This window comes from Macaca mulatta, chromosome 1 (assembly GCF_049350105.2).
Source record: "Macaca mulatta isolate MMU2019108-1 chromosome 1, T2T-MMU8v2.0, whole genome shotgun sequence".
Classification (NCBI taxonomy): Eukaryota; Metazoa; Chordata; class Mammalia; order Primates; family Cercopithecidae; genus Macaca; species Macaca mulatta.
This window is the reverse complement of record NC_133406.1, coordinates 26,893,884-26,907,720: the sequence shown is the minus strand read 5'-3', so window position 1 is coordinate 26,907,720 and position 13,837 is coordinate 26,893,884. Positions and strand designations below refer to the sequence as shown.

General features: G+C 39.0%; 1 protein-coding gene across 12 annotated transcripts in view; it reads left to right on the top strand.

The window, feature by feature from the left end:
- Positions 1-7,096, top strand: part of CCDC181 (coiled-coil domain containing 181) — a 33,895-nt gene extending 26,799 nt beyond the window's left edge. For 7 of the 12 annotated variants that reach the window (XM_077955029.1, XM_015124708.3, XM_077954730.1 and 4 more), the window contains 2 exons: positions 4,510-4,664; positions 6,761-7,096. In XM_077955029.1, the coding sequence (XP_077811155.1) occupies positions 4,510-4,664; positions 6,761-6,920 (315 nt within the window). In that variant the 3' untranslated portion in view covers positions 6,921-7,096. The remainder of the gene's footprint in view (positions 1-4,509; positions 4,665-6,760) is intronic. The other 5 variants (XM_028835919.2, XM_077954846.1, XM_077954782.1 and 2 more) reach the window with 2 other exon arrangements.
- Positions 7,097-13,837: the final 6,741 nt, after the last annotated feature.

Sequence of the window (13,837 nt, the reverse complement as noted above, 5' to 3'; positions counted from 1 at the left end):
TGTTTATGCTAGTTAGCATTCTTCTAATCTTTTTTCAAGGTTTTTAGCTTCTTTGCGATGGTTTCAAACATCCTTCTTTAGCTTGCAGAAGTTTGTTATTACCGATCGTCTGAAGCCTCTTCTCTCAACTCGTCAAAGTCATTCTCCATCCAACTTTGTTCCGTTGCTGGGAAGGAGCCACGTTCCTTTGGAGGAGAAGAGGCACTCTGATTTTTCAAATTTTCAGCTTTTCTGCTCTGGTTTCTCCCCATCTTTGTGGTTTTATCTACCTTTGGTCTTTGATGATGGTGACGTACAGATGGGGTTTTGGTGTGGATGTTCTTTCAGTTTTTTAGTTTTCCTTCTAACAGGACCCTCACCTGCAGGTCTAGTGGAGTTTGCTGGAGGTTCACTCCAGACGCTGTTTGCTTGGGTATCACCAGCGGAGGCTGCAGAACAGCAAACATTGCAGAACGGCAAATGTTGCTGCCTGATCCTTCCTCTGGAAGCTTCATCTCAGAGGGGCATCCAGCTGTATGACATGTCAGTTGGCCCCTACTGGGAGCTGTCTCCAAGTTAGGCTACTCGGGGGTCAGGGACCCACTTGAGGAGACAGTCTGTCCATTCTCAGATCTCAAACTCCGTGCTAGGAAAACCACTACTCTCTTCAAAGCTGTCAGACAGGGACATTTAAGTCTGCAGAAGTTTCTGCTGCCTTTTGTTCAGCTATGCCCTGCCCCCAGAGGTGGAGTCTACAGAGGCAGGCAGGCCTCCTTGAGCTGTGGTGGGCTCCTCCCAGTTCGAGCTTCCTGGCTCCTTTGTTTACCTATTCAAGCCTCAGCAATTGCAGACATCCCTCCCCTAGCCTTGCTGCGGCCTTGCAGTTTGATCTCAGACTACTGTGTTAGCAGTGAGCAAGGTTTCGTGGGTGTGGGACCCTCCAAGCCAGGTGTGGGATATAATCTCCTGATGTGCCGTTTGCTAAGACCATTGGAAAAGTGCAGTATTAGGGTGGGAGTGTCCTGATTTTCCAGGTATCGTCTGTCATAGCTTCCCTTGGCTAGGAAAGGGAATTCCCCAACCCCTTGCGCTTCTTGGGTGAGGCATTGCCCTGCCCTGCTTTGTGGGCTGCACCCACTGTCTGTCAAGCCCCAGTGAGATGAACCCAGTACTTCAGTTAGAAATGCAGAAATCACCCGGTTTCTGCATCACTTATGCTGGGAGCTGTAGAGTGGAGCTGTTCCTATTCGGCCATCTTGGATCCTCCTATCAGTTTATTTTTTTAAGTTTCCGTTTCTTTACTGAGATTCTCTGTTTATTCATTATATCCACCTTTTCATTTCTTACATATTAGACCTGTTTTATATTCATCTTTCCATTTCTTAAATATTAGACCTGTTTGTATCTAAATGCCAATATCCATGTTAGGATCAATCTGTTACTATTGAAGGCCTCCTTCTCTGGATTATGGGTCACGTTTTCTTGTTTCTTTAGATAGCCAGTGATTTTTAAAAATTGGTTAGTAGACTGTGGATCTTTACCCAATAAAAAAGTTGTAAGGAAATCTAGAATATACTGTTTTCCTTTAAAGGGTATTGAATTTTTTTCTGGTAGGCAGTTAAATTAGTAAGGAATCCTCTTGATCCTGTCAGACTTTGTTTTATGCTTTGTTAGGATGGGTTTAGTTTGTTTTTGCCCTTAGTCCTAGAGCATGGTCCTTACTCTAGGATGTGATCCATACTTCCAAAGCATGGCCTTTTTAGGGTCGTAAGTGGTTAACCAAGGTAAGCAATGAAGTATTCCCACTATAATTGGATAGGAACTCCAATGTCTCCAAAACTATGCAACCTTTGTAATCTTTTTCATTAACAGCGGCCACTCTCTGTTAGACCTTACAGAGCCTCCCTCTACACATGTGCACCCCAGGCCTTGCCAAGGCCCATCCCTCCACATGACTGCTTCCTTTCTAGTACCCTGCCCTGGAAATTCAGCTGTCTCAGCAGCCCCAGACTCCTATCTCTGTTTCATAAGCCCAGTTGGACTAATGACTGCTTGATGCTATGGCTCCTCCTTCCTATACTATTGTCTGGAAAGTGTCACCAAGTTCAGAGCCAGGGTGAATATGGGGGTTATAGCATGTTTTTTCTTACTCTCAGTAATCAAGCTGCTGTATACATTTTGTCTAGCTTTATGGCTAATTAGGGCAGAAGGGTAAATCTGATACCAATTACTCCATCATGGATGGATGCAAAAGTCTCCAATTCAGTCATTTATCCTTTTTTTATAATCAGATAATTTAATCCATCACTAATTTTTTTGTATAATTCATATTTTATCTTTATAATTTTTTATTTTCCTCTAATTTTTTATTTCGGTTCCCTCCACTTTTGAGAGTTATTTGCTATGATCTTATGCAGTGACATCTTTGCGTACCAATGCAGTCTATCATTTTGATGATAGTTCTGCTGTAATTTACCTTAAATTTTAAAAATACATTTTCTTGAATTTTTATTATACTAATAAACCTGGAATAATTTTAAAAATAATCATTTAAAGCATGACATAAAACTATCCATTTAATTTTTGAGCAAACTATGTTGGTTCTATCTTCAGTGCATATACAGAGTCCCACTACCCTAATCTAAACCACTATTTTCTTCTGTTGCTGGACTGTTACAAAAGCCTAAAAACCCAGCCCCCTTCTACCTTGCCTCTCCCTCATTCAGTCTGTTTTCCACATAGCAGCCAGAATGATATTTCTAAAGTGGTGAATAAACTGTGTCACTTATGCTCAGAAACCCCCAATGGCTTCTCATCTCAAAATGAAATCCAGAGTTCCATGGCTAGCAAGGTTATATGTTACCTGATCCCTGCTACTTCCCTGACTTCATCTTCCACTCTTCAGCTACTTTGCTACAGCTTCACTTTGACTTCTTTGCTATTTATTGATCATGCCAAACACAATCCCTTCTTAGCTCCTTTGCTCTTATTGTTATCACTGCTTTTCTCCAGATATCCCATAACTTCCTCCCTCACTTTCTATTTAAATACCATCCTTTCTCCCCACTGCTGCCTTTATTACTCTCCTTCCCATATTTTCTTTTGAATCAGATCAGTCAATCAATCTGTCACTTATTTTTATCCTGTCTGTGCAGAACATTGTCCAATAGAACTTTCTGGGATGATGGAAATTTTCTGTATTTGCACTGTCCATTAGAGTACCTGCTAGCCATGTGTGTCTGTTAAGCACTTGAAATGTAGCTAGTATTACTGGGAAACTGAATTTTAAATTTTATTTAAATAGCCACTTACGACTTGTGGTTACTGTATTGTACAGTACAGAATGTGTGAGAGAGGGAACCTTAATTTTATTAATGCAACCCAGTACTTTAGTGCCTATTATGTAGTAAATAGTATGAATATCTGTTGAAAGAACAAAAGAATGGGGATACCTATGTATCCTGTTGCTCCCTGAATCCTTGACTCTTTAAAAATATTTTAACTTTAAATTTGTATTTAATTGACACATAATTTTACTTATTTATGGAGTACAGTGTGATGTTTTGATACATGTACACATTGTGTAATTAGCATATTACCTCAAACACTTGTCATTTCTTTATGATGAGAACATTCAAAAATCTTCTCCTCATTATTTTGAAATATACATTATTGTTAACTGTAGTCACTCTACTCTGTAATAGAACGCCAGAACTTATTCCTCCTGTTACTTTGTATCTGGACTCTTTTGATCTATAACCCCTGATTGAACACTTTTCTGTCATTTCTAGCAATTCCCAGACTTCCAGGTGTTTGGCAATGATTCTTTAGATCCAGGGGTCCTCTCCACAAAGTTCAGTTGTGCATCAAAGATCCTGAATAATCTTCTAAATTAGACTAAAGCATATTTGGCAATGTGGGTTACAAACAAGGGAAAAATGCAAGATACAGGAAACAGATGAGGGAAATGCAAGATATAAGCTCGATCACAAAGCTTATATTTGGGGGAAGTATTAAATGAATGTATCTTTTCCTTTTGCATTCTAGCCAGGAATCCACATGAGGTCACACTTTTCCCAAGGGCAAAGAGTACCAAATCTGTCCTCTTTTTCTTCTTTATTCCTCCAAATAAGAGCTCTTTCAACTTTTGAAAATTCCCCGAAGATAATATTCATCATGAACTTTGAGGGAGCATGAAATAAGCCACTCCTACTAGCTTTTTCTTATGTTAAAATTATGGCTGTTATCTTTATAAGAAAATTCTTATGACTGAAAATCCTTATGGCTACCCTTTACAATAGGAACTACAGTTTTGAAAAATGGGCTTAGCAGTTAAGTAACTTCTGAAAGATATTCTTAAAACTTAAGCGTGATGTATTTGGTTTGGATACTAGGAATGCAGGTAATGAGGCTGACATTATTATGAAAAATTGAAGAGTAGGAAATATATTCTTGTAGGATCCTATAAGGAGGGCTTCAAAATGTAGTTCTTGTTTATCTAAACTAAGTAAAGCTTATTTTTCTAATCAGCAGGAAAACAGAGATCCACAACAAGCTTTTCGATTATGGCTTAAAAAAAAGCACGAAGAGCAGATGAAAGAAAGAAAGACAGAAGAACTAAGAAAGCAAGAGGAATGCTTATTCTTCCTTAAAGGAACAGAAGGCCGGGAAAGGGCCTTTAAACAGTAAGTTAAAGGCAGGGCATTTCCCCCCTCCTCCTTCCTCATGGTCATTTGAAAAGTTATGTGATAAATTAAGATTGAAAAAAAAAAACCCTCAAAATGTTTTCTCTTACAGCAAGTACCTATTCAGTTTTAAATTCATGCCTTTACAAATGTATAATTCTTTAACTCCATTATATATATTATATATATGGAGTATTTTATATATATGCATACCAATTTTTCTTCAAGATACTTTTCAATACTTAAATTATTTCTTATGGCACCAGTGTGATAGCCTTTGATACCTTATCATTTATTGTTTGTTTATTTCTGTGAGAAATGGGTCAAAGATTGGTTATGCTTCTCTTACATAGCCCTCAGAAAAACTGAATTTGTCAATAAATGCAACCAATAAATGCACTGTATTTACCAATAAATGCAACCAATAAAAGTTGCATTTACCAGTAAAAGAAAGGTGGACTAAGGAGCAAAATCTGTATAGACCAAAGGAGATTTGGGTACATATTTTGGTAATTTAAGGCAAACCTGATTTTTTTTAGTTATTTGGGTAAGATACTGCATTGCCTAATTCTGACAATACAGATGTGGCTTCATATTTTTGCTAGCAAGCGTGGGGAGAGTTGGGGGACAAAATGTGAATATTGAGTCCAGTTGTGTGAAGTTCATTTCCTTCTTTCGTCTCTTTTGCTCTTTCCTTCTTTTCTTTTTCTCTTCCTTCCTTTTTCTTTCTTTCTTTCTTTTTTTTTTTTCTTTCCTGTCACCCAGGCTGGAGTGCAGTGGCAGGATCTCAGCTCAGTGCAACCTCACCCTCCCAGGTTCAAGTGGTTCTCCCACCTCAGCCTCCCGAGTAGCTGGGACCACAGGTGTGCACCACCACACCTGGCTAATTTTTGTATTTTTTTTTAGTAGAGATGGGGTCTCACCATGTTGCTCAGGCTGGTCTCAAACTCCAGACCTCAAGTGATCCACCCACCTTGGTCTCCCAAAGTGCTGGGATTACAGGCGTGAGCCACCATGCCCAGCCTCCTTTTTCTTTTTCTAACATACCCTTTTATTATAACAGAAACAGTAAATGTGCATTGTAAAAATGGAGCAGTTTCAAGTTACTTTTTCATCACCCAGAAATTGTGACTGTTAGCACCAGTGTGCATACTGTCTAAGTATCTCTCTGTACATATATTTTCAATATCAAAATACTGAGATCATACTGTATATGTTATTCTGCAATCAGCTTTTCATTGGCAATATTACCTAATATCCAACTCATATCCATTTATTCCCCAACAGACCCATAAATGAGTTACAGTTTATTTGCTTAAACTAGTAGCCAATTCAGAACCACATATCATCAGATTATGATATTTAGTTTTTTTTCTAATACACTTATTGTTTAGATTTCTGAAAAAAAAAACCCCAGGTATATGTATGTGCATATATATATACACATATATATACACATACACACACACACACACAAACATACCACAAACACACTTATATACCAGGTATATGTGTATATGCAGTTATTTTTGCTATTATTTAAACAAGGTTTAAGACTTGAATTTGTTAGAATGTGGACTTTTCCTTTCCTACTTTTGATGTTTTCATGTTTGGCTTATTTTTCACTTTAAGAACTATTTTGTGGACTTAAAAGCTCTATAATTTACCTATAAGAAGAGTAAGGCAGCATTTCTGCATGACAGTATTCTTAACCTAGCTAAGTAATGTTTTAGAATACAGCTAGTTACAAAATGTAAGTTATTTGGAATCTACCAAATAGTAAGAAATCCTATTTCTAAAAAAAGAATAGGACCTACCGCACACATAAAATAGTGTTTATTATTAAAAAACCAATTAAGTTGGCAGTTCATCGTAAGACAGATAATTTCAAACATTTGACCCCAAATCTAACTATCTTTTCTTGTATGAGCCTTGGGTGTAATTTACATTTTTCAATTAATAGTTAAAAATTTGTGTTGTGATAGTATTTCATTGTAAAGAAATGTCTATTTATTTTGTCTATAGTAGTAACTATATAGCATGAAGAGTGTATTCAGGTTGATACTCACCAAATCTGATCATGACTCTTTCTACAGATGGCTAAGAAGGAAACGGATAGAAAAAATAGCAGAGCAACAAGCTGTCAGAGAGAGAACTAGACAGCTCCGACTAGAAGCTAAGCATTCTAAACAGTTACAGCACCACCTATATATGTCAGAAGCCAAACCTTTTCGTTTTACTGATCATTATAACTGAAAGTTTCTATTAAATATTATTTCAGTGGGCAGCTGCTATCAAAATTTTGGATATAATTTCTTATGGTCTGTGTACTTTGGTTGTACTCTAAATTATGGAAATGATATTTATCTTTTATTGACAGTGAATTTTTTTAATACTAGAACAAAATAAATTTTTTTTTTCTCACAGTGTTATAATGTGTTGTGCCGTCTCAGTCTGTGCAACCAACTGAACAAATGAATTCTATGTCCTTCTACTTCTAAATTATTAATGTTTCTAGCTGAAAACAAAAGAAAGATACATATTTCTATTCATACTTCCTATTATTGTTAAAAAATTACAATGGAACATTTCTTAAATTTGAAGGAGTGACTCCTTAAACAAGCCTGGTTCACGGCCTTAAAGTCCTATTTATGTCAACTTTGGATTTGAATAATCATGGCAAGCTAAGCAATAGGGTAGGCCTAATTCCACTTGTTAGTACCTTAAAAAATACACCCTATATGTGAGAGCTAAACATTGTGTACTCATGGATATAAAGATGTCCCCAGTAGACAACGGGGACTGCTAGGGGGTGAGGGAAGGGAGCAAGGGTTGAAAAACTTAACTATTGGGTACTGTGCTCTCTACGTGGGTGATGGGACCAGTCACACCCAGACCCTCAGCAACATGCACCATTCCCATGTAACTAACGCACGTATGTATCCCCGAATCTGAAATAAAACTTGAAATGATGAAATAGCAATTATGTGTAATACTCTTTTAGGTATGTTACAAAATTAGCCAACTTTTATTGAGAGCTTAAAACATTTTAAAATGTATTATAAATGCTTTATATAAATAATGTAATCATATATGACAACCCTATTAGTGTCATTCTGCAGAGGAGGAAACTAAAGTATATAGACATGAACATTTTGTTCACATAGACTGATCTGTATGGTTGCAAAATCCTTTCTCTTAGTTATATTATAAAGATTACATTCCTTGGTAGAATATGTGAGATATTTAAGAGTATACAAGAATCCAGTGTGTAGAGGAATAGTACTTCTGATACATGTAAGAGCGTGTAAGGGGTGGAGGACAAAGGTAAGCATACAAGTGTGATGGAGAAGGGACAGTCACTGTAAGCATTCTGGCAAAGCTTTAAAAGACAAAGTTCTGGCTGGGCGCGGTGGCTCATGCCTGTAATCCCAACACTTTGGGAGGTTGAGGCGGGAGGATCACTTGAGGCCAGGAGTTTGAGACCGGCCTGGCCAACATGGCGAAACCCCATCTCTACTAAAAATATAAAAATTAGCCGGACGTCGTGCCATGCACCTGTAGTCCCAGCTGCTTAGGAGGCTGAGGCATGGTAATTGCTTGAACCCCAGAAGTGGAGGTTGCAATGAGCCAAGTCATACCACTGCACTCCAGGTGACAGAGTGAGACCCTATCTCAAAAAAAAGAGACGAAGTTTTTTTTTTTTTTTCTGAAACAGAGTCTCGCAGTCACCCAGGCTGGAGTGCTGTGGCACATCTCGGCTCGCTGCAACCTCCACCTCCCTGGTTCAAGCAATTCTCCTGCCTCAGCCTGCTGAGTAGCTGGGATTGATTACAGGCGCTTGCCACCATGCCCAGCTATTTTTTGTATTTTCAGTAGAGACGGGGTTTCTCCATGTTGGTCAAGTTGGTCTCAAACTCCTGACCTCAGCTGATCCACCTGCTTCAGCCTGCCAAAATGCTGGGATTACAGGCGTGAGTTATGAGTTACTGCACCCAGCCAGTTTGATTCATTTTTACTTAATTTTTATATATGGTGTGAGGTAGAGTAAGAAAAAACAAACTGTTTTTCCTTCTATACTCTCAATACTCAGTACATCACTTCTGACACCAGATGTTTAGGTTGTTTTCCCCAAGACCAAACAATTTCCCCATTCTCTGCAGACACCAACTAGGTATTCTACAATTCAATTCTGACACTAGCCAGAGTTGATGCAGACCTTACACCCAGGCTCAGTCCCATGAAACTGCCCCCTACTTTGGACGTCAATTGCAAATAACAGGTCCCCCAGTTACGGTTTCCACATTAATTTGCTAGAATGGCTCACAGAACTCAGAGAAACATGTTTATCTCTTTTTAAAAGGATGCAACTCAGGAATAGCCAGATTGAAGAGATTCATGGGGCAAAGTATGGAGGAAGGGTGGTGGAGCTTCTATGGTCTTGGTACCTGCACATGTTCAGCAACCTAGAAAGCTGTCTTAAACCTTTTGGGTTTTTATGGAGTGAGGGGCTTCATTATGAAGGCATGAATGATTAAATCATTGGCTACTGGTGACCAACTTAACCTTCAGGACTTCCCCCTCCCCTGGAGGTCTACTCTCTAATTACTTGGTTGGTTCCTCCTGGCAACTACCCCCCATTCAGGTCCCCCAGACATTAGTCATTTCATTAGCATACAAAGACACTCACAGCTTGGGGACTTGGGATGTTCCAAGGGTTTTAGGAGCTATGTGTCAGGAAACTGGTATAAGACCAAGATATGTATTTCTTCTTCTATCACAATATCACAGAGGTTCCAACTTTTTTTTGTATGTGTACATTCAGTTATTGCAGCATCATTTGTTGCAAGTCAGTTGGCCACAGATGTATGGGTTTATTTCTGAAGCCTCAATTCTATTCTATTGATCTGTATGTTAGTATCATCTGTACTTGTGCCAACAGCCCACTGTTCAGATCACTGCAGCTTTATAGTAAGTTCTGAAACCGGGAAGTGTCAGTCCTCCAACTTTGGCCTTTTCTGCATTGTTTTGGCTATTCATGGCGTTTACAATTCCATATGAGTTTGAAGGTCAGCTTTTCCATTTTTGCAAAAAGGCCTTTGGAATTTTGGTAGGGCTTTCAGTGAATCTGTAGACTGCTTTGGGTAGTACTGTCATCTTAATAATATAGTCTTTCAATACATGAACACAGGATTGTGGCAGGCCAGGTCTCACTCATGCAGGCCTCCATAACAACTGTGTCACTACTGACTGAGGGGTTAAGTTAAATATTAAAAGCCAGTCCCCTTATACGAAGGCTGGGATGACATAAAAGCCCATCAAGAGTTTTGCCTAGGCCTTTCCTGGGCCTTAAAGTATGACAAAATAATAAAGGAATTCTTCACAAGGCCCATTTAGGATTAAATAAGTTTTATTGTGGGTCTGAAGAAACTTCCCAGGCCTCCACATACAAGTTTATTGGGCGTCTGAAGGAACTCCCCAAACCTCCGTGATTTAGCAGGAGACAAGGGTAATCCCCCCAGCACCTGGACCCATTTAGATGAAGTAAATTTACTGAGGCTCCAGAGGAAGGTCTTCAGGACTCAGATCTTAGTTATAGATTAAAAGAAGTTAATCACTTAGATGAATGCACACTTACACATGGACATACAGCTTAGAAGGTATATAAGCTCTGGAAAACTTTGTAATTTTGAGTTGGTCTGGCAATAATTTCCAGGCCTTCTCCCTGTAACCGGTTGCAGAAATGAAAACTCTCTTCCTCCCCAGTTCATTTGCGTCTCGTTATGGGCCACCAGAAACAGTAGCCTGACGACCCTCAGTTTGGTCTGGGAACAAAATTTGGTGGGCCAGCCAGGAGAGACCAGAATGGTGCTGCATTTAGCGGCCAGCGGCTTGCAACGAGATGGTCTTCAGGGGGATCCCAGCAGCTGCAGGTGAGATTTTCCCAGGGACCCTCTTGAAGGCTGTCCCGTGCTCAAAAGTGCACATCTCTTACACTACTGGGTTAGAATGGAGATCAGGAGCGGAGGAACTCAAAGGGTGAGTTAACCAGACGGTATGCCGCCGGGAGCCTACTGATTTCCTATCTAGGCTTGTTAAGCCATATGTCCGGCACTGGCAAGGGAAGCAATAAGGCTTGGTTATACACCCGCTTTGCATTTTATTGAGATCAGGTTTTGAATCTGTTTTGCCCGAGTGCACCTCCCCTTGTGTTGTCCAAAATTTGTCTCCACTTGTTTGTGTATCTGTCTCACTCCTTTTGATACCATGTAAACTTAAAAACGGGAGGTATTGGGTCCATTTCTGCTGAGAGGCCTCTGGGAAGGAAAATATAATTTTTAGGAGCTCAATGGTCAGCTTAATTAAAAGCTAACATCCAAGATATGTAAATGTATGTGTGCACGTGTGCATGCTTGTATTTAAAAGGCCTTCATGTTTTTATTTCTCTCTTAGGACCTTGTCTTTTTGAGCAAAAGTTTTTTTCTTCTCGGTTGACTGAATTCTGTTTTCTTCATTAATAGCCATTGCAACAGAAGCTACTCTGGGTTTTTAAAGAAAAAGTGTAATTTAGACACTTAGAAATCTCGTGTGGAAAAAAAAATTTTTTTTAAGTGCACTGTAAAAGCATCACATGATCTAGCCTCAGAATAATTCTCCCTTTTTGAAAACCTCTTTCCTTTATAAATTACTCAGGTTATTTCTTTTTGCAGCATGAGAATGGGCTAATACATGTCTTTCTAGGAATTTGTCTGTAAACTAGTTTACCTAGTTTATTGGTGTACAGTTTTTCTTTATGTAAGGTTACTAATAATGTCCACACTTTCATTTCTGCTTTTAGTTTTATGTGTTTTATTTTTCTTAGTATGGCTACAGATTTGTCAATTTGGTCTTTCTTTTTTTTTTTTTGAGACGGAGTCTTGCTCTGTCCCCCAGGCTGGAGCGCAGTGGCCGGATCTCAGCTCACTGCAAGCTCCGCCTCCCGGGTTCAGGCCATTCTCCTGCCTCAGCGTCCCGAGTAGCTGGGACTACAGGCGCCCGCCGCCTCACCCGGCTAGTTTTTTGTATTTTTTAGTAGAGACGGGGTTTCACCGTTTTAGCCAGGATGGTCTCGATCTCCTGACCTCGTGATCCGCCCGTCTCGGCCTCCCAAAGTGCTAGGATTACAGGCTTGAGCCACCGTGCCCGGCCTGGTCTTTCTTTTTAAAGAACTAACTTTTGACTTCTTTCATTATCTCTCTTGTTTTTCTATTCTCTATTTTATTTGTCTGCACTCTAATCTTAATTTCCTTCCTTCTGCTCACATTGGGTTTAGTTTGTCCTTTTTTTTATTTCCTTAAGGTGTTATGTTAGATTGCTCATTTGAGATCTTTTTTATTTTTTAAGTTTAGCTCAATAACTCTTATCTTTATTGTTATTGACACCGTTAAACCAGCAGTTGCAGAAGTGTGCCACTAGTTTGTGGTTACAAGAGTGTATGTAATTTTTTTTAAAAATTGTAACATATGTGTAAAATTTACCATTTTTAAATATTTTTTAAATGTACAATGCAGTAGCATTAAGTGGACTGACATTGTTGTACAATCATCATCACTGTTTATCTCCAGAACTTTTTTGTCATCCCAATCTGTAATTCTATACCACCAAATAAAAACTTCCCATTCTACACTCTCTCCAGGCCCTGACAACCACTATTCTGCTTTCTGTCTCTACAAATTTGTCTCTTTTAGGAATTCATCTAAATGGAATCATTTGATATTTGACTTTTTGTGTCTGACTTATTTTACTTAATGTAATATTATAAAGGTTCATCTACATTGTAGCATCAAATTTCATTCCTTTTTAAGGCTGAATAGTATTTCTTCACATGTACATACCAGATTTTGTTTATCTATTCATCCATCAATGGACACTGGGTTATATCCACCTTTTGGCTATTGTGAATAACGCAGCTGTGAACACTGTTGTACAAATATCTATCCTAGTTTCTGCTTTCTTTTGGGAATCTACCTAGAAGCAGAATTGCTAGGCCATATGGCAACTGTATGTTTAATATTTTGAGGACCTGCCACACTGTTTTCAACATTTTACATTCCCACACACAATGCATAAGGTTTCCAATTTCTCCAGATCTTTGACAACATTTATAATTTGCTCTTTTGATAATTGCCATCCTAATGGATGTGAAGTGGTATTAATTTGCATTTCCTTAATGAGTAGTTATGTTGAGCATCTTCTGATGTGCTTATTGGCCATCTGTATGTCCTCTTTGGAGAAATGTCTATTCAGGTCCTTTGCTAATTTTTTTTTTGTTGTTTTTTTTTTGAGATGAAGTTTCTCTCGTTGCCCAGGCTGGAGAGCAATGCGTGATCTCGGCTCACTGCAGCCTCCACCTCCCGGGTTCAAGCAATTTGCCTGCCTCACTCTCTCAAATAGCTGGGAATACAGGCATCCACCACCATGCACGGCTAATTTTTTTTTTTTTTTTTTTGAGACAGAGTTTCACTCTGTTGCCCAGGCTGAAGTGCAGTGGTGGCGTGATCTCGGCTCACTGCAACCTCCGCCTCCCAGGTTCAAAAAATTATCTGCCTCAGCCTCCCAAGTAGCTGGGATTGCAGGCGCCCACCACCATGCCAACTAATTTTTTGTATTTTTAGTAGAGATGGGGTTTCACCATGTTGGCTAGGTTTGTCTTGAACTCCTGGCCTCAGGTGATCCGTCCACCTCAGCCTCCCAAAGTGCTGGGATTACAGGCATGAGCCGCCATGCCCAGCCCCTTTGCTAATTTTTATTGGGTTGTTTTTTGGTGGTTGAGTTGTAGGAGTGCTTTATATATTCTGGACACTAGACGGTTATCAGAGATATGATTTGCAAACATTTTCTCCCATTCTCTGTGTTGCCTTTTCACTCCTCTTTTGATGCACAAAAATTGGAAATTTTGATGAAATTCAATTTATCTATTTTTTCTTTTGTTGCCTGTGCTTCTGTTGTCATATTCAAAAAAATCATTGCCAAATACAATGTCGTGAAGCTTTCCCCTTATGTTTTCTTCTGAGACTTTTATAGTAAGTAAACCTAAAAGAAAAGGCTGAAGAATCAATTGGAAGTAGTTAAGCTAGACAAAGACCTAAATCAAAGCACTAATTCTGGGGGAAAAAAGGAATAGTCACAATAAA